This window comes from Leucopleurus acutus, assembly GCF_964270905.1.
Source record: "Leucopleurus acutus genome assembly, chromosome: 12".
NCBI lineage: Eukaryota > Metazoa > Chordata > Mammalia > Artiodactyla > Delphinidae > Leucopleurus > Leucopleurus acutus.
In genome coordinates, this window is record NC_139154.1 from 2,136,376 (window position 1) to 2,157,349 (window position 20,974).

The 20,974-nt window shown below is 37.2% G+C and overlaps 1 protein-coding gene across 1 annotated transcript in view; it reads right to left on the reverse strand.

The window, feature by feature from the left end:
- Positions 1-16,819, reverse strand: part of GCFC2 (GC-rich sequence DNA-binding factor 2) — a 73,611-nt gene extending 56,792 nt beyond the window's left edge. Inside the window, exons 1-2 of the mRNA XM_082851698.1 lie at positions 16,459-16,819; positions 12,038-12,163 (exon numbers count right to left, since the gene is read on the reverse strand). Coding sequence (XP_082707824.1) covers positions 12,038-12,163; positions 16,459-16,747 — 415 coding nt within the window. The 5' untranslated portion in view covers positions 16,748-16,819. The remainder of the gene's footprint in view (positions 1-12,037; positions 12,164-16,458) is intronic.
- Between the last annotated feature and the right edge of the window lie 4,155 nt (positions 16,820-20,974).

Genomic DNA, 20,974 nt, shown 5'->3' on the forward strand with positions numbered 1-20,974 from the left:
AGACCACTTAAATAAGCTAGTACATAGATTAAAAAATAATTACAAATATTTTTGTAAAAGCAATTATAACTACAATGAACAGCAAAAGAATAAGCATGAAGATGTAAAATATGACATCAAAATAAAAAAATGTGAGAGAGGTGGACTCTAATGATGTAGATTTTTTTTACAATGTGTTTGAACTTGTATGACTATCACTTTAAAGCAAGTATAGTTATGGGTCAACATACTTGAACCCCATGGTAACCACAAATTTAAAACATACAATCGATTCACAAAAACCAAAAAGAAAGGAACTCAGGCATAATATATAAAAGAAAACCATCAAACTACAAAAGGAAAAACAAAAAGAAGAACCAGAAAAGAACTACAAAAATAACTGGAAAACAAGGTTTAAGATGGCAACAAATACATAACTATCAATAACTACTTTCAATGTCAATGGACTAAATGCTCTGATTAAAAGACACAGAGGGGCAGGTTGCATAAGAAAACAAGAACCCATAATATGATGCCTACCAGAGACTCACATCAGGGTGGAAGACACACACAGATAGAAAATGAGGGGATGGAAAAAGATATTCCATGCAAATGGAAATGACGAGAAAGTGGTAGTAGCAATACTCATATCAGACAAAACAGACTTTAAAACAAAGGCCATAAAGACAAAGAAGGACATTATATAATGATAAAGGGATCAATACAAGAAGAGGGTATTACACCCATTAACATATATGTACCCAATATAGGAGCACCTACATATATAAAGCAAATACTAACAGGCACAAAGGGAGAAATTGACAGGAATACAATAATAGTGGGAGACTTTAATACCCCACTGACATCAATGGACAGACGTTCCAGACAGCAAATCAATAAGGCAACAGAGGACCTAAATGACACAACAGACCAGTTGGACTTAATTGATTTCTACAGGATACTACAGCCAAACAAAGCAGAATACACATTCTTTTCAAGTGAACATGGAACATTCAGTAGGGTTAACCACATACTGGGGCACAAAACAAGCCTCAAAAAATTTAAGAGTATAGAAAGTATTTTAAGCATTTCTGACCATACTGGTATGAAAGTAGAAATCAACCAAAGACAGAAAAATGGGAAAAGAACAAACACGTGGAGACTAAACAACACACTAATAAAAAATCAATGCATCAACAATGAAATAAAAGAAGTCAGAAAATACCTGAAGATAAATCACAATGAAAACACAACCATATAAAATCTATGGGATACAGCAAAGCAGTTCTAGGAGGGAAGTTGATAGTGATACAATCCTTCCTCAAGAAACAAGAAATTTCTCAAATAAACAACCTAACCTACCACTTAAAAGAATCTGAAAAAGAACAAACAAAACCCAAAGTCAGCAGAAGGAAGGAAATAATAAAGATCGGAGAGGACATAAATAAAATAGAGATCAAAAAAACAATAGAAAAGATCAATAAAACCAAGAGCCGGTTTTTTGAAAAGATAAACAAAATCGACAAACCTCTAGCCAGGCTCACCAAGAAGAAAAGACAGAGGAACCAAATAAATAAAATAAGAAATGGAAGAGGAGAAATAACACTGATACCACAGAAATACAAAAAATCGTAAGAGAATACTATGAACAATTATATGCCAACAAATTGGACAACCAAGAAGGAATGAACAAGTTTCTAGAAACATACAGTCTGCCAAAACTGAATCAAGAAGATACAGATACTTTGAACAGACTGATCACTAGAAGTGAAATAGAACCAGTAATAAAAAAACTCCCTACAAACAAAAGCCCAGGACCTGACAGCTTCACAGGGGAATTCTACCAAACATACAATGAGGAACTTATACTTATCCTTCTCAAACTCTTCCAGAAGACTGAAGATGAGGGAACACTCCCAAATTCATTCTATGAAGCCACCATCACCCTGCTACCAAAATCAGAGAAAGACACTACCAAAAAAAAAGAAAATTATAGGCCAATATCTTTGATAAACATCGATGCAAAAATCCTCAACAAAATATTAGCAAATCAAATCCAACAATACATAAAAAAGATTATATACCATGATCAGGCTGGCTTCATCCCAGGGTCACAAGGATGGTTCAACATACACAAATCAATCAATGTGATACACCACATTGACAAAAGGAAAGCCCCAAATCACATGACTATCTCAATAGATGCATAAAAAAGCATCTGACAAACCTCAACATCCATTCATTATAAAAACTCTCACCAAAGTGGGTATAGAGGGAACATATCTCAACATAATAAAAGCTATTTATGACAAACCCACAGCCTATATAATACTCCATGGTGAAAAGCTGAATGCCTTCCCACTAAATTCTGAACAAGGATGTCACTCTTACCATTTTTTTTTCTTAGTCAGTATACATTCCAGAATTTATTCCAATACATTACCAAGTACATGGGTCAAAGGAGAAAAATATATTACCATCTCATAAAATAATCATGAAAGATTTAATTCTGCTTACATTTTAAAGAAATGTAATGATTCTAGGCAGCAGTGCTACGTGTACTTGATTTTTCTACAAGGAATGCAAATAAGAATTGTGTCTCTATTTATTTATTATTTTATACTGGAGTATAGTTGATTAACAATGTTCTGTTAATTTCAGGTATACAACAAAATAATTCAGTTATACTTATACATGTATCTATTCTTTTTCAAATTTTTTTCCCATTTAGGTTATTACAGAGCATTGAGCAGAGTTCCCTGTGCTATTCAGTAGGTCTTTGTTGGTTATCTATTTTAAATATAGCAGTGTGTACATGTCAATCCCAAACTCCCAATCTATCCCTCCCTCTCACCTTTCTCCCCTGGTAACCATAAGTTCATTCTCCAAGTCTGTGACTCTGTTTTGTAAATAAGTTCATTTGCATCATTTTTTTCGATTCTGCATATAAGTGATATCATATGATATTTGTAACATTTATTGAAAAGAATGAAATAATGCCATTTGCAGCAACATGGATGGACCTGGAGATTATCATACTAAGTGAAGTCAGTCACACAGAGAAAGACAAATATCTCACCGCTTCTATTCAACATAGTTTTGGCTGTCCTAGCCACAGCAATTGGACAAGAAATAAAATGTATCCAAACTGGAACATAAGAGATAAAACTATCATTATACATAGATGACATGATACTCTATACAGAAAACCATAAAGCTTCCACATAAAAACTATTAGAATAAATAAATTCAGCAAGATAGGATACAAGATTAATATACAGAAATCTGTTGCATTTCTTTAACAATGAAATATCAGAATAAGAAAGTAGAAAAACAAACCCATTTAAAATCACATCAAAAAAAAAATTCCAAAAAAGAAAATATCCTAGGAAGAAACCTAAGGAGGTGAAAGACCTATATGCTAAGAGCTGTATATAAAACAGTGATACAGGAAATTGATGATGATTCAAAGAAATGGAAAGATATCACCTGCTCTTGGATTGGAAGAATTAATATTGTTAAAATGGCCATACAAGGCAATCTACAGATTTAATGCAATCCCTATCAAATTGCCCATGACATTTTTCACAGAACTAGAACAAATAATCCTAAAATTTATAAGGCCACAAAATACCCAGAATTGCCAAAGCAATCCTGAGGAGAAAGAAGAAAGCTGGAAGCATAACTCTCCCAGACTTCAGACAGTCCTATAGAGCTACAGTAATCAAAACAGCATGGTATTGGCACAAAAGAAGATATATAGATCAATGGAAAAGAAGATATATAGATCAATGGAAAACAACAGAGGGCCTAGAAATAAATACACACAACTACTGTCAATTAATCTATGACAAAGGAGGCAAGAACAGAAAAAAAAAAGACTCACAGACATAGGAAAAAACTTATGTTTACCAGAGGGGAAAGGGTGTGGGGGAGGGATAAATTAGGAGTATGGGATTAATAGATACAAACTACTATACATAAAATAGATAAACAACAAGGACCTACTGTACAGCACAGGGAACTATATTCAATATCTTACAATAACCTATAATAGAAAATAATCTGAAAAGTATATATATAACTGAATCAGTTTGCTATACACCTGAAACTAATACAATATTGTAAATCAACTATACTTCAATTAAAAAAAAGAATAAAGGTTAATATCATGCCCAATTGGTAAGCAGTCTCTGCAACAGTGCACATCTCAAGGTCGATATTCCAGTACTGGATCATTCTAATAGTTCTATCATCTGAACAAAAAAATAAATGCACTCCATCTTCCACATACCAGTCCTTACACTTATCTCATTCCTTCTTCCTCTTTTCCTCTCCAGAAAAAAAGAAAAAAAAAAAAAAAACACGAAGTGTTCCTTACAGGACAAGTTTTCATCTTTCAATCAGTGTTTCTCAAAGGGGCATCAGAGGAGGGACAATTCTTCACCTCGGTAAACTGTCCCACATTCTTTATCTTTATCATCTCTTGCCTTCAGGGCACTACATGCCAGCAACACCTCAGGCACTATGATAATTTAAAACTATCCTACATATTTCCAAACACTGCATTTTCTCCTTAGGTTCCCAATGCTACCAACACTGTCTAATCTGCCATCTTCTACAGCACCACTGTTCAGTACGGTAACCACCAGCCATATGTGACTATTTAAATTTAAGTAAATTAAAAGTCCAGTTCCTTAGTCACACTAGCCACATTTCAAGAACTCTATAGATACATGTGGCTAGTGGCTAATGTACTGGACTGTGAAGATACAGAACCTTCACAGAAAGTTTTATTGGACAGCACTGTACCTAGAGTCTAGACAAAGCTTCACTTGTCTACTAGGCTTCAATTCTTAATACTGGCTTCATCACTAATTACTTCTGTAGCTTATGAAATTGTTTTAGAAAAAAAATTAGAAGAGCTTCTGGTTCCTGTTATTTCACATGTTAATAAAGCACTTACTACTATACTACAAATCTTTAAAAAAATATTTTAACAATTATATTTCAAATTAATGTTTCCTTTATAAAGCTATACATTTTACTTTGTTTTCTTCAGAAGGGGTCTTAGGCTTCATGAGACTGAAAAGAGTCCACAGCACAAGACAAGTTAAGAACCCGTGAGCTAGGTAGAAGGCCAGTAAATATTTCTGGCTTTCTGGGCCCTAAAGTCTCTGTTGCAACTTCTTAGCTCTGCCATTGTAGTGCAAAAGCAGCCAAAGACAATACATAATTGAATGAGCATGGCTTTAATAAAATTTCATTCACAAAAGCAGATAGTGGGCCACATTTGGCCCACAGGTGGTAATCTGCCAACCCCTGAACTGGATTTATCTTTCTAAAACAAAAAAATGGTCATGTCATCTATTTGCATAAAATTTTCAGTAGTTCCCTTAAAACCCTGTATTATTTGACTCCAGTCAGTCCCTCTGCTTTCTTTTTGTTCTTCTTTATTAAACTTAAACCAAGTATTTTCAGTCCAACAACTACTTTTTAGTTCTCTGCACATGCTATGTTATCTTCCCTAGAGTTTTTTTTTTTTTTGCGGTACGCGGGCCTCTCACTGCTGTGGCCTCTCTTGTTCGGAGCACAGGCTCCGGATGCACAGGCTCTGGATGCACAGGCTCCGGACGCGCAGGCTCAGCGGCCATGGCCCACGGGCCTAGCTGCTCTGTGGCACGTGGAATCCTCCCAGACCGGGGCACGAACCCATGTCCCGTGCATCGGCAGGCGGACCCTCAACCACTGCGCCACCAGGGAAGCCCTTCCCTAGAGTTTTATATATGCTACATCCTATACCTGAAACATCCTCACAGACAAATTCTTACCATGTTTAGATACTGTCATGAATCACCCATTATAGCACAGTGCTTAAGAACCTAGGCTCTGGAGCAGATTCCCTGGGTTGGAATCCTAGCTCTGCCTCTTATAAGCCATCTGACCATAGGCATGTTATGTAATGGAACCGAGCAGCCAATTTTGGTCCCCTGACAATCATTAGTAATGACTTATTTGCCCCACACTTTGCTAGAGTTTATTAATAATAAGTATTACTGGTATAGGAGATTGGCTCAAGATGGTGGAGTACAAGGACGTGCGCTCACTCCCTCTCATGAGAGCACTGGAATCACAACTAACTGCTGAACAATCATTGGCAGGAAGACGCTGGAACTCACCAAAAATGATAAACTACGTCAAAAGACAAAGGAAAAGCCACAATGAGACGGGAGGTGGGGCGCAATCACAATAAAATCAAATCCCATAACCACTGGGTGGGTGATTCACAAACTGGAGAACACTTATACCACAGAAGTCTACCCACTGGAGTGAAGGTTCTGAGCCCCACGTCAGGCTTCCCAACCTGGGGGTCCAGCAACGGGAGGAGGAATTCCCAGGGAATCAGACTTTGAAGGCTAGCGGGATTTGACTGCAGGACTTCAACAGGACTGGGGGAAACAGAGACCCCACTCTTGGAGGGCACACACAAAGTAGTGAGCACATCAGGACCCAGGGGGAAGGAGCAGTGACCCCATAGGAGACTGAACCAGACCTACCTGCTAGTGTTGGAGGGTCTCCTACAGAGGCAGGGGGTGGCTGTGGCTCACCACGGGGACAAGGACACTGGCAGCAGAAGTTCTGGGAAGTACTCCTTGGCATGAGCCCTTCCGGAGTCTGCCATTAGCCCCATCAAAGAGACTGTAGCCTCCAGTGCTGGGTCACCTCAGGTCAAACAACTAACAGGGAGGGAACTCAGCCCCACCCATCAGCAGACAAGCGGATTAAAGTTTTACTGAGCTCTGCCCACCAGAGCAACACCCAGCTCTACCCACCACCAGTCCCTCCCATCAGGAAGCTTGCACAAGCCTCTTAGATAGCCTCATCCACCAGAGGACAGACAGCAGAAGCAAGAAGAACTACAATCCTGCCTGTGGAACGAAAACCACATTCACAGAGAGACAAAATGAAAAGGAAGAGGACTATGTACCAGATGAAGGATCAAGATAAAACCCCAGAAAAACAACTAAATGAAGTGGAGATAGGCAACCTTCCAGAAAAAGAATTCAGAATAATGATAGTGAAGATGATCCAGGGCCTCAGAAAAAGAATGAAGACAAAGATCAAGAAAATGCAAAAAATGTTTAACAAAGACCTAGAAGAACTGAAAGAACAAACACCTAGAAGAATTAAAGAAAAAACAGACATGAACAATACACTAACTGAAATAAAAAATACACTAGAAGGAATCAATAGCAGAATAACTGAGGCAGAAGAACGGGTAAGTTACCTGGAAGACAGAATGGTGGAATTCACTACCATGGAACAGACTAAAGAAAAATGAATGAAAAGAAATGAAGACAACCTAAGAGACCTCTGGGACAACATTAAACGCACCAACATTTGCCTTATAGGGGTCCCAGAAGGAGAAGAGAGAGAGAAAGGACCTGAGAAAATATTTGAAGAGATAATAGTAGAAAACTTCCCTAACATGGGAAAGGAAACAGCCACCCAAGTCCAGGAAGTGCAGAGAGTCCCAGGCAGGATAAACCCAAGGAGAAACATGCCGAGACACATAGTAATCAAATTGAAAAAAATTAAAGACAAAGAAAAATTATTAAAAGCAACAAGGCAAAAATGACAAGTAACATACAAGGGAGCTCCCATAAGGTTAACAGCTGATTTCTCAGCAGAAACTGTAGATAGCCTCATCCAGGGGGAAGGAGCAGTGACAATGGACAACCTGAAATATAAAGTATGCCAATAAAATGGACAACCCTCCCAGAAGGGAGAGGCACAATATATTTAAAAGTGATGAAAGGGAAGAACCTACAACCAAGACTACTCTACCTGCAAAGATCTCATTCAGATTCAACGGAGAAATCAAAAGCTTTACAGACAAGCAAAAGCTAAAAGAATTCAGCACCACCAAACCAGCTCTACAACAAATGCTAAGGAACTTCTCTAAGTGGGAAACACAAGAGAAGAAAAGGACCTATGAACACAAACCCAAAACAAGTAAGAAAATGGTAATAGTAACATACATATCGATAATTACCTTAAATGTGAATGGATTAAATCCTCCTACCAAAAGACACAGGCTTGCTGCATGGATACAAAAACAAGATCCAAATATATGCTGTCCACAAGAGACCTCCTTCAGTCCTTGGGACACACACAGACTGAAAGTGAAGGGATGGAAAAAGATATTCCATGTGAATGGAAATCAAAAGAAGCTGGAGTAGCAATACTCATTTCAAATAAAACAGACTTTAAAATAAAGAATGTTAGAGACACAAGGAAGGACACTACATAATGATCAAGGGATCAATCCAAGAAGAAGACATAACAATTATAAACATATATGCACCCACATGGGAGCACCTCAATACATAATGCAAAAGCTAACAGCTATAAAAGAGGAAATCAACAGCAACACAATAATAGTGGGGGACTTTTAACACCTCATGTACACCAATGGACAGATCATCCAGACAAAAAATTAATGAGGAAACACAAGCTTTAAATGACACAATAGACCAGATAGATTTAATTGATATTTATAGGACATTCCATTCAAAAACAGCAGATTACACTTTCTTCTGAAGTGCGCCTGGAACATTCTCCAGGATAGATCACATCTTCGGTCACAAATCAAGCCTCAGTAAATTTAAGAAAACGGACATCATATCAAGCATCTTTTCTGACCTCAACGCTATGAGATAAGAAATAAATTACAGGAAAAAAAACACAAAAAACACAAACACATGGAGGCTAAACAATACGTTATTAAATAACCAAGGGATCACTGAAGGAATCAAAGAGGAAATCAAAAATACCTAGAGATGAATGACAATGAAAACATGACGATCCAAAACCTCTGGAATGCAGCAAAAGCAGTTCTAGGAGGGAAGTTTATAGCAATATAATCCTACCTCAAGAAAAAAAAAATCCCAAGCAATCTAACTTTACACTTAAAAGAACTAGAGAAAGAAGAACAAAACCCAAAGTTAGCAGAAGGAAAGAAATCATAAAGATCAGAGCAGAAATAAATGAAATAGAAACAAAAAAACAATAGCAAAGCTCAATAAAACTAAAAGGTGGTTCTTTGAGAAGATAAAATTGATAAACCTTTAGCTAGACTCATCAAGAAAAAGAGGGAGAGGACTCAAATCAATAAATATAGAAATGAAAAAGAAGAAGTTACAATGGACACCACAGAAATACAAAGTATGCCAATAAAATGGACAACCTGAAAGAAATGGACAAATTCTTAGAAAGGTATAACCTTCCAAGACTGAACCAGGAAGAAATAGAAAATATGAACACACCAATCACAAGTAATGAAATGGAAACCATGACTAAAAATCTTCCAACAAATGAAAGTCCAGGACCAGGTGGCTTCACAGGTGAATTCTATCAAACATTTAGAGAAGAGCTAACACCCATCCTCCTCAAACTCTTCCAAAAAATTGTAGAGGAATGAATACTCCCAAACTCATTCTACGAGGCCACCATCACCCTGATACGAAAACCAGACAAAGATACTACAAAAAAAGAAAATTACAGACCAGTATCACTGATGAATACAGATGCAAATCTCCTCAACAAAATACTAGCAAACAGAATCCAAAACACATTAAAAGGATCATACACCATGACCAAGTGGGATTTATCCCAGGGATGCAAGGATTCTTCAATACATGCAAATCAACCAATGTGATACACCACATTAACAAACTGAAGAATGAAAACCATATGATCATCTTAATAGCTGCAGAAAAAGCTTCTGACAAAATTCAACACCCATTTATGATAAAAACTCTCCAGAAAGTGGGCATAGAGGGAACCTACCTCAACATAATAAAGGCCATATACGACAAACCCACAGCAATCATCATTCTCAATGGTGAAAAACTGAAAGCATTTCCTCTAAGATCAGAAACAAGACAAGGATGTCCACTCTCACAAATATTATTCAACATAGTTTTGGAAATCCTAGCCATGGCAATCAGAAAAGAATAAGAAATAAAAGGAATCCAAATTGGAAAAGAAGTAGTAAAACTGTCACTGTTTGCAGATGACATGATACTATACATAGAGGATCCTAAAGATGCCACCAGAAAACTACTAGAGCTAATCAATGAATTTGGAAAAGTTGCAGGATACAAAATGAATGCAGAGAAATCGCTTGCATTTCTATAAACTAACAACAAAAGATCAGAAAGAGAAATTAAGGAAATAATCCCATCCACCATTGCAACAAAAAGAATAGAATACCTAGGAATAAATCTACCTAAGGAGGTAAAAGGCCTGTACTCAGAAGACTATAAGACACTGATGAAAGAAATCAAAGATGACACAAACAGATGGAGAGATATACCATGTTCTTGGATTGGAAGAACCAATATTGTGAAAATGACTATACTACCCAAAGCAATCTACAGATTCAATGCAATCCCCATCAAATTACCAATAGCATTTTTTATAGAACTAGAACAAAAAAATCTGAAAATTTGTATGGAGACACAAAAGACCCCAAATAGCCAAAGCAATCTTGAGGGAAAAAAACGGAGCTGGAGGAATCAGACTCCCTGACTTCAGATTATACTACAAAGCTACACTAATCAAGACAATATGGTTCTGGCACAAAAACAGAAATACAGAATAATGGAACAGGATAGAAAGCCCAGAGATAAACTCACGCACCTATGGTCAACTAATCTATGACAAAGGAGGCAAGGATATGCAATGGAGAAAAGACAGTCTCTTTAATGAGTGGTGCTAGGAAAACTGGACAGCTACATGTAGAAGAATGAAATTAGAACACTCCCTAACATCACACACAAAAAAAACCTCAAAACGGATTAAAGACCTAATGTAAGACGGGAAACTCTTAGAGGAAAACATAGGAAGAACACTCTTTGACATAAATCATGGCAAGTTCTTTTTTGATCCACCTCCTAGAGTAATGGAAATAAAAACAAAAATAAACAAAGGGGACCTAATGAAACTTAAAAGCTTTTGCATAGCAAAGGAAACTGTAAACAAGATGAAAAGACAGCCCTCAGAATGGGACAAAATATTTGCAGATGAATCAACGGACAAAGGATTAATCTTCAAAATATATAAACAGCTCATGTAGCTCAATATTAAAAAAAAAAACAAAGAACCCAATCAAAAAATGGTAGAAGACGTAAACAGACATTTCTCCAAAGAAGACATACAGATGGCCAAGAGGCACATGAAAAGCTGCTCAACATCACTAATTATTAGAGAAATGCAAATCAAAACTACAATGAGGTATTACCTCACTCCAGTTACAATGGGCATCACCAGAAAATCTACAAACAACACATGCTGGAGAGGGTGTGGAGAAAAGGGAACGCTCTTGCACTGTTGGTGGGAATGTAAATTGATACAGCCACTATGTAGAACAATATGGAGGTTCCTTCAGAAACGAAATATAGAATTACCATATGACCCAGTAATCCCACTACTGGGCATATATATACCCAGAGAAAACCATAATTCAAAAAGACACATGCACCCCAGTGTTCACTGCAGCACTATTTACAATAGCCAGGTCATGGAAGCAACCTAAATGCCCATTGACAGACGAATGGATAAAGAAGATGTGGTACATATATACAATGGAATATTAGCCATAAAAAGGAACGAAACTGGGTCATTTGTAGAGACGTGGATGGACCTAGAGACTGTCATACAGAACAACGTAAGTCAGAAAGAGAAAAACAAATATCGTATATTAACGCATATATGTGGAATCTAGAAAAATGGTACAGATGAACCGGTTTGCAAGGAAAACAGTGACACAGATGTAGAGAACAAACGCAAGGGCACCAAGGGGGAAAAGTGGGGTGGTGGGGGGTGGGATGAATTGGGAGATTGGGATTGACATATATACACTAATATGTATAAAACAGATAACTAATAAGAACCTGCAGTATAAAAAAATAAAAATTAAAAAAAATCACTGCTATAGAAAAATACTAATATTAGAAATAAAGTTCTTAAACAATATTCAAAAGTTACCAACCTAGTGATGTAAACTCTTCTTCCAGAGAGCTAGAGCTATTGGAAGATGAACTCTGATCATCTTTACTTTCTGAAGAACGATGTGTTCCATCCTCTTCGTCTGTTGAAAGATCAACCGCTCTGGATTCTAACAGGACGTTTTTTGAATATAACAAGAAAGAGCAAGATGTTGGAATCAATAATTGAAATTATGAACAACACATGGCATATGTAAAATATGGTGTTTTAATTTTACTCCACATATTTAAAGTAGATATGCAGATCTTTCCTAATTTCCATTCTTTCTGAAATCAGTGGATGGTCTAATAAATGTACAAGGACGTATCCTATTTGTGTTATCTACTTAACTAGTAAAATACTCTCTTCATTAAAGAATGAAACGAAAAGAGGAAAGGGAACATAAGAGAAAAAAGAAAATGACAAAAAGTGAAAGGATATTTAAATGAAAAAAGAAAAACAGTGATAGTGAATAAGTAGAAAAAGAAAAGAATACTTAACGTACATTTCCTATATGCTAGACATACTGAAGTCTGGTTTACGAGATTTATTTCATTTAACATTCACAACGCTATAAAGTAAATGCTATTACTGATGAGAATATTAAGGATTGGAAAGGCTAAATAACATGTCCAATGTCACAAAGTTACTAAATGGAGAAGCTGGGCTTTCAATCAAATTTCATCCAATTCTGGAATTTAGGCTCTTGTAATATAAATACTAAGTTACATTTCAATGGCTGGTGGTAAGAAGTACTATAATGAGTACTGTAGCCTCAAACCAAATCGTGGATCTATTTCCATTGTGTGATTCTGGAAAGGACACAGTCAATTAATCTATTAAACAAAGACAGCATTAAGAGAGAACACCCACAGAGGTATTGTGAGAATCGAATGAGAAAAGTGTAAAGGAATTTATGGTATTATTGACAAAAAAGGACTTGTTAGTTCATTAATATTTTGTAATAGTTGTGAATAACCTTAAGATTTAAGATTACATAAATAAGTACTCTTACATTAAGAACGTTCCTTAATTAGAAAACCTATATAAATTTCAAAAAAGCTGGAGTAAAATCAAGAATTAAAAGACAAAGTAATATATCGCTTCTTGGCCATTTGGCTAAGATCAAGTGTAAAAAAAAAGGAATATAGCTCTAGCTTACATCTTTCTTAGCTACTGCTATTTATAACAACTCCTACATCTTCTTAAAGTGAAGTAAAGTTACACCAGAGCAGTGGTTCTCAGAGTATGATCCATCAACCCTTGGAGGTGGAAAAGCCAAACTACTTTCATCACAACATTAACTTATTACTTGCCCTTTCTACTCCGTTGGTGGGTAAAACTGCAAATCTTTTAGTATGAATCATAACAGTGATACCAATCTGCAGAAGCATCCACTGTATTCTTTTCCACCTTGTACTAGCAAGAAAAATAGTCAGTTTCACTTATTGTCCTTAATGAAACAATAAAAAATTAATTTTATTAAATTTTGGCCCTGAGTACACATCTTTTTAATATTCTGTGGATCAAAATGGAAGCATGCATAAAGCACTTCTGGCTCATAATGAAATGCAATGGTTGCCTCAAGGAAAAGCACTTGTGTGATGAGCTGCAAGTTGAACTTAACCACTATCTTTGAGGAGGAAAACCTTTCTACTTGAAAGAATGACAGACAAACTCTAGTTATTCAGACATGGGTATCTGACAAACATTTTCTTAAAAACGAGCAAAGTTGTGCCTATCACTTCAAGAATTAGAAATTTCAAGTGAAGTCTATAATTTTGGGAAAACATACCCTCTACTGTGAACTTGATAGCTTTCCAATACTTAAAGACTGATGATGTCAGTAGTAGCATTAAGAGAGTTTTTCTTTTGACATTGTAATAAATTGTACTAACACTTGCAAGAACTGCAACTCGGTGAACCACTACTTTCCAAAGAGTCAATGCATGATGTTACCAGTCATGCATGGGTAAAAGAGCCATTCAAAGTGCAAAACACACCGACAGATTTTAATCTAGTGGAGTACAAAAAAATTGACTGATACGGTTTCAGCTTCCTCATGCCAACTAAAAATTGGCACTTGCCTTCTGCATCTACAAGGATTAAGTCACAAACTGCTGTAGCTGCTGATTTTCAATACACCCTGAAAGGAGTTCAGGGCAGAGATGAGGAATGAGGTACTCTGTGCTTTGGGAAAAACTGGCAGAACAGGCCTTCAGACAGATATTTTCAGAAGATTTTATGAGCCCAATCCTTACATCTCCTCATATCTGGAAAAGCACTAAAATCATTAATGGTGATGTCTGCTCCTCATGACTAGCAGCAAGCCTCTGCCAAAATGTGTGTTTGACCACACAAACCCCTCTTCACTAATATCATATATGTAATACTGACCTCTCCCCTACCTCTGTGGAGCAGTTTCTCAAAGCTACCTGAAACGCTGTCTCCTGGGCTATAGTTCTCATTTTGCCCCCAATAAAACTTAACTCACAAACTTTCACATTGTGCATTTTCTTCAGTCGACACACATTGCAAACTAACCTTTAAGAACCTATTACTTTTTGAGCTTCATTGTAATATTAAAGCAGAACACTTTCAATGAACTAAAAAGGCTCTTAAGTACTCCTAATCATCTATCTGTGGTTTTCTTCATACATTCAAACAAAACAACATATTTCAATAGACTGAATGCAGAAATATCTGTGAGAATTCAGCTGTCTTCCATTAAGCCAGACATTAAAGAGATCTGCAAATTGAAAATGTCACTCTTACTATTTTTCAGAAAACAGTTATTTTTCATTAAAAAGGTTTATCTGTACATATAATGAGTTAATTTTAAAAAAGAATTAATAAAAATTCATCTTAATTCCTAAGATGGTAAATATTATAGATATAATCCACAGAATTATTATAGATATAATCCACAGAAACAAAAGCTCTTTGGGATCCTTAATTATTCTTAAGAGTATAATGGGTATGTATACCTTTAAGACCAAAAGGGTACACTTAAGACCAAAAAGTTTGAGAACCACTGTTTCACTGTTTTAGAAGGCAAGAGAACAGGCAACTCCTGGGACCCCCCCTCCCCATTAAAGTTTAACCAGATGACTCTTACATAAAGCAAAAAATATTTTAAAAGTCATCAGAACTTCAGATAAACAGGTGATTATAACAATGACTAAGAAATCACCAAAATCACTTGGACTAAAAATGAGAGAAAATTTTTTTACCTCAAGACTAACCAAAAACTATATATTTTTTTACAGATACTTTTTTATTTATTGAAATTATACCATGTATACTGTCTTGAAAATAACAATAAATTATGTAACATATCATTAGCAACATAGGTTTGTTTTCTACATGGTTATTTCATCCTGCGACAAGCCAGAAATGCTGAATCATCATTCTATTGGTGGCATCATCCACAGGTGACAAACTGGAGATTCTACTCATGTCAACAGGCCAGGGATTACCTCAGTTCATTAAACCTGAGTGTTAGGTATCCTGGAGAAACATGGTTTGCAGACAAAAGTAGGTAAAAAGTGCCATTTATCTGGAGAAGCTGGTTGCTTTTAGGGCCTTTACTACAAGCTTCACTACTGAATTTTTTTAGAAGTTCCTTTTAGAATGAAACATAACTTCTGAGTCAGAAGTTAATGTATTTAAACTTCAAGACCCTATTTATACAAGTTCCTTCCAAGTCCTTGTTCCTGTGTTTTTATTTCTAACTTTGCCTAACTATATAGTTTTATTTTTAACTATATTATTATTAAACTCCAATTCAAACTAGAACACATCTTATGTAAACAAGTTTATGCTGCTTGAATTCTATTTTTAAGAACGCAAAGGTACTTCAAAATTACTACATTGTATTTAACACCATTATTGGTACTCTACAGGGTCACCAATCTGTTGTTAGTGGCATATATTGCTATTTTTATCTTTTCTTTAAATAACCGCTTAAAAAACAAAACGCAAAAGAAAATGTCCCAAAGCCTGTCACCTAAATTTTTCTAGTGTATCGTTTTGCTTGTTTTCGAGGAAAAGAATTGGGGACAGAAAGTACCTTCACCTACCTAGGAGTATTAGGAATTTTTAAACCCTTCTGTGACGATTTAGGTTCTTCATAAGCATAAAGTGCAGCACTAAAGCTATATATAATTAGTGAGGGTTTATCTGACAGTGCAAACACGGACAAGCCCAAACCTTGCAGTATTCTTTCTACTCCCCCAAGGGGCCCAATACGGAGATACAGGCAGCAGGCCAGTGATCGCAGGCAGGTATCATCTTTGTTCATGGTTGGCAAAGGGTTGTAGAAACCTCTGGAGAATCCCGCGGCCTCTTTCCCCATCCTCCCCACACCCCGCCCCGGGCATCCACCCTGCTGCCCCAGGCACCCACCCTGCTGCCCCGCGTCACCTGGGACGTCCGAACCTCCGTCCAAACGCGAAGCCACTCTCGCGGCGTGCCGGGAACTGGCCCAGACCCGGCCGCGGCCCCGGCCCCGACCCCGACCCCGACCCCGGGCCCGGCGGGGTAGTTCCGCCGCTTCCGCGCGGCCTCCTCCAAACGGCAGCCCTTCCTCCGCAGGGCCCAGGTCTGCCTGCTCCCCCGGCGCCCCGGGTTCAGCAAATGGCTCCTGGGTGCTGTCGCTGTCACTAGAGTCCGCTCGGCGCTGCCGGAAAGTCCTTCTCGGCCTGTGAGCCATAGCAGGTTCACTTCCTGCTTTGGCTAACCCAGGCCTACAGCAGTCACCCAGACGCGCACTCCCGCCTCCCGCCTTTCCGCCGCACGCGTGCGCCCTACCGGCGCGTCTTCGACTCCAGCTTCGCCATGCGCATGCGTGCTTTGTTCCCTTCGATCTGTTCGACCGAGTTCGGTTCCCAGGGCTGAGGCATGTAGAGCGTTTTTACTTTGCAAGGCCAGATTGTGCAGATGGTCGCAGAGAATCTCGCTGACTTCCGGAGGTGAGTTCCACGGAAAGCTGCACTCACAGGCTCTTCTTGTGCAAACCCTATCTGGGAATCAGGCGTTATGCCCACATCCTGGACTGGGACTCGATCTGCTCTTCTACTTTCTGGAGAGAGTGAAGTTCCCTCCAACCAAGAATTAAAACAGAAAAAAAAAAAAAAAAAAACCGCAGGTGTGTGTGTGTTTGAGATTGTCTCTGAAAGCTAAACAGTAAAATCTACACAGTAAAATCTGCACATAAATGATAGGTGCACAAATAAGCAAAAATCAAATGATTGCTTCCAAGTATCAAGGCTTCAGTCGAACCTGGTTAAATACGTTGGTCCATAAGAAAAAAAAAATGTATTTGAAAAATGGGGATGTTATTTAAAAAGAAGCACAGAGATAACAAGGACAGCCCCACAGAATTACCTTTAGAAACAGGTAAAGAGCAACAAGAGAGCAAGAAGCCTTTTTAGGTACCCATAATCATCACTACTTTATATTATTTGCTCTTTCTCATGAATACGAGGAATTTCTTCCCCCAAGATGACATGAATAATGCCATATATCTTATTTGCCCCCACTATACTAATTTACAATACTAGCTTATTAAATTAATCAACTGGTTATTAGGAAACTTTGCATTATTCATATTTTATATAATTTAAAATTGCAGAGGTTAATAATTGAAAAAAATTGGCATATGAAATATTCCCAGCTTTTGGAAATCGTTTATCCGCTAGTGAAGTGACATTTTATTCTGCTTCTCTAGCCATTGATCAGTGGGTTCTGAGCTCTCTCTAGTGAGAAATGTGCTACTTACAGAAGGATTGTGTCAATCTTGGAAATTGCCTCCTTTCTCATAATAGAGCTACTTTTCATTCTCTGTTGTTATAAGTAATAGATATATTTTCATTTTTAAGCCAAACCTACATCAGATTTTCTCAGAGAACAAATATTGAGAAGTCTTATTAATAAGTTATCACTCTCTCCTTTGGGAATTAAAAACACTTATTGTGGAAATAGATCCACAAAAGTATGGACCTAATTTTGTTTTCATTTTTTCAGTATCTATTTCTGAGGACTTACTATGACGGTCTCTTGTCCTGGGCCCAAAGGGTCATGATATACATGGGGGTCATGCTCCCGGTGGTCAGGTGCTATTAGCCAAATTATCCCTACAGTTTGGCTTGTTGGAAATTACTTTAAAAAAATGATGCTCAAAATACTTAACGTAAGATCTACACTCTTAACAAATTTTTAAGTGTACAGTACAGTATTGTTAATTATAAACACAATGTTCTACAGCAGATCTCTAGAACTTTTTCCTTTTAACCAAAGCTTTTTACCTGTTGTACTTTAACTCCCCATTCCTCCTCCTCCCTGCCCCTGGCAATCACCATTCTCCTTTTTGCTTCTATGAGTTTGGCTATTTTAGGTACCTCATGTAAGTGGAATCATGCAGTATTTACCCTTCTGTGACTTAGCATAATGTCCTCAAAGCTCATCCATTTTGTCACATATAGTGGGATTTCCTTCCTTTTTAATGATGAATGATATTCCATTGTCTCTATATACCATATTTTCTTTATCCATTCATTGGACAATAGACATTTAGGTGGTTTCCATACCTTGGCTATTGTGAAGAGTCTTGCAATAAATGTGGGAGTGCAAATATGTCTTCAAGATCCTGATTTCAATTCTTGTGGATAAATACCCAGAAGTGGGATGGCTGGATCATATGGTAGTTTTATTTTTAATTTTTTGAGGAACTTCCCTACTGTTTTCCATAACAACTGCACATTTCACATTCCCACCAACTGTGTGCAAACATTCCAGTTTCTCCACAACCTTGCCAACACTTGTTGACTATTGATTGATTGACTGATTGATACCAGCCATCCTAGCAGATGTGAAGTGATATCTCATTGTGGTTTTGATTGGCATTTCCCTGATTAGTGATGTTCAGCATCTTTCACATAGCTGTTGGCTTCTTTGGAGAAAGTCTATTCAAATCCTTTGCCCATTTTAAAATTGGGTTATTTGGTTTTGTTGTTGTTGTTGGTTTTGTTTTGTCATTGAGTTGTAGTACTACCTTATATATTTTGGATATTAATCTCTCATCATATATATGGTTTGTCAATATTTTTCTCCCTTTCCATAGTTTGCCTTTTCAGTCTGTTGATCATTTCCTTTGCTGGGCAGAAGCTTTTTAGTTTGATGTAATCCTACTTGTCTATTTTTGATTCTGTTGCCAGTGCTTTTGGGATCATATCCAATAAATCATTGCCAAGACCAATGTCATGAAGATTTTCCCTTAAATTTTCTTTTAAGAATTTTACAGTTTAAGATTTTATGTTTAAGTGTTTAATATATTTTGAAATGATTTTTGTATATGGTGTAAGATAAGCATACAATTTTGTTCTTTTGCATGTGGATATCCAGTTTCCCCAACACCATCTGTTGAAGAGACTATTCTTTCCCATTGTGTGTTCTTGGTACTTCTGTCAAAGATTAGTTGACCGTATATGTGTGGGTTTATTTCTGGGTTCTCTATTCTGTATCATTGTTCTACATGTCTGTCTTTATGGCAGTACCATACTCTTTTTTTTTTTTTATCTTACTTGAAACTCCTGTGTGTTCTTTTTTTTTTTTAACATCTTTATTGGGGTATAATTGCTTTACAATGGTGTGTTAGTTTCTGCTTTATAACAAAGTGAATCAGTTATACATATACATATGTTCCCATATCTCTTCCCTCTTGCGTCTCCCTCCCTCCCACCCTCCCTATCCCACCCCTCCAGGTGGTCACAAAGCACTGAGCTGATCTCCCTGTGCTATGCGGCTGCTTCCCACTAGCTATCTACCTTACGTTTGGTAGTGTATATATGTCCATGCCTCTCTCTTGCTTTGTCACAGCTCACCCTTCCCCCTCCCCATATCCTCAAGTCCGTTCGATAGTAGGTCTGTGTCTTTATTCCTGTCCTACCCCTAGGCTCCTCATGACATTTTTTTTCTTAAATTCCATATATATGTGTTAGCAAACGGTATTTATCTTTCTCTTTCTGACGTACTTCACTCTGTATGACAGACTCTAGGTCTATCCACCTCATTATAAATAGCTCAATTTCGTTTCTTTTTATGGCAGAGTAATATTCCATTGTATATATGTGCCACATCTTCTTTATCCATTCATCCGATGATGGACACTTAGGTTGTTTCCATCTCCAGGCTATTGTAAATAGAGCTGCAATGAACATTTTGGTACCTGACTCTTTTTGAATTATGGTTTTCTCAGGTTATATGCCCAGTAGTGGGATTGCTGGGTCATATAGTAGTTCTATTTGTAGTTTTTTAAGGGACCTCCATACTGTTCTCCATAGTGGCTGTACCAATTCACATTCCCACCACAAGTGCAAGAGGGTTCCCTTTTCTCCACACCCTCTCCAGCATTTATTGTTTCTAGATTTTTTGATGACGGCCATTCTGACTGGTGTGGGATGATATCTCACTGTAGTTTTGATTTGCATTTCTCTAATGATTAATGATGTTGAGCATTCTTTCATGTGTTTGTTGGCAGTCTGTATATCTTCTTTGGAGAAATGTCTATTTAGGTCTTCTGCCCATTTTTGGATTGGGTTGTTTGTTTTTTTGTTATTGAGCTGCATGAGCTGCTTATAACTTTTGGAGATTAATGCTTTGTCAGTTGTTTCATTTGCAAATATTTTCTCCCATTCTGAGGGTTGTCTTTTGGTCTTGTTTATGGTTTCCTTTGCTGTGCAAAAGCTGTGAAGTTTCATTAGGTCCCATTTGTTTATTTTTATTTTTATTTCCATTTCTCTAGGAGGTGGATCAAAAAGGATCTTGCTGTGATTTATGTCATAGAGTGTCCTGCCTATGTTTTCCTCTAAGAGTTTGATAGTTTCTGGCCTTACGTTTAGGTCTTTAATCCATTTTGAGCTTATTTTTGTGTATGGTGTTA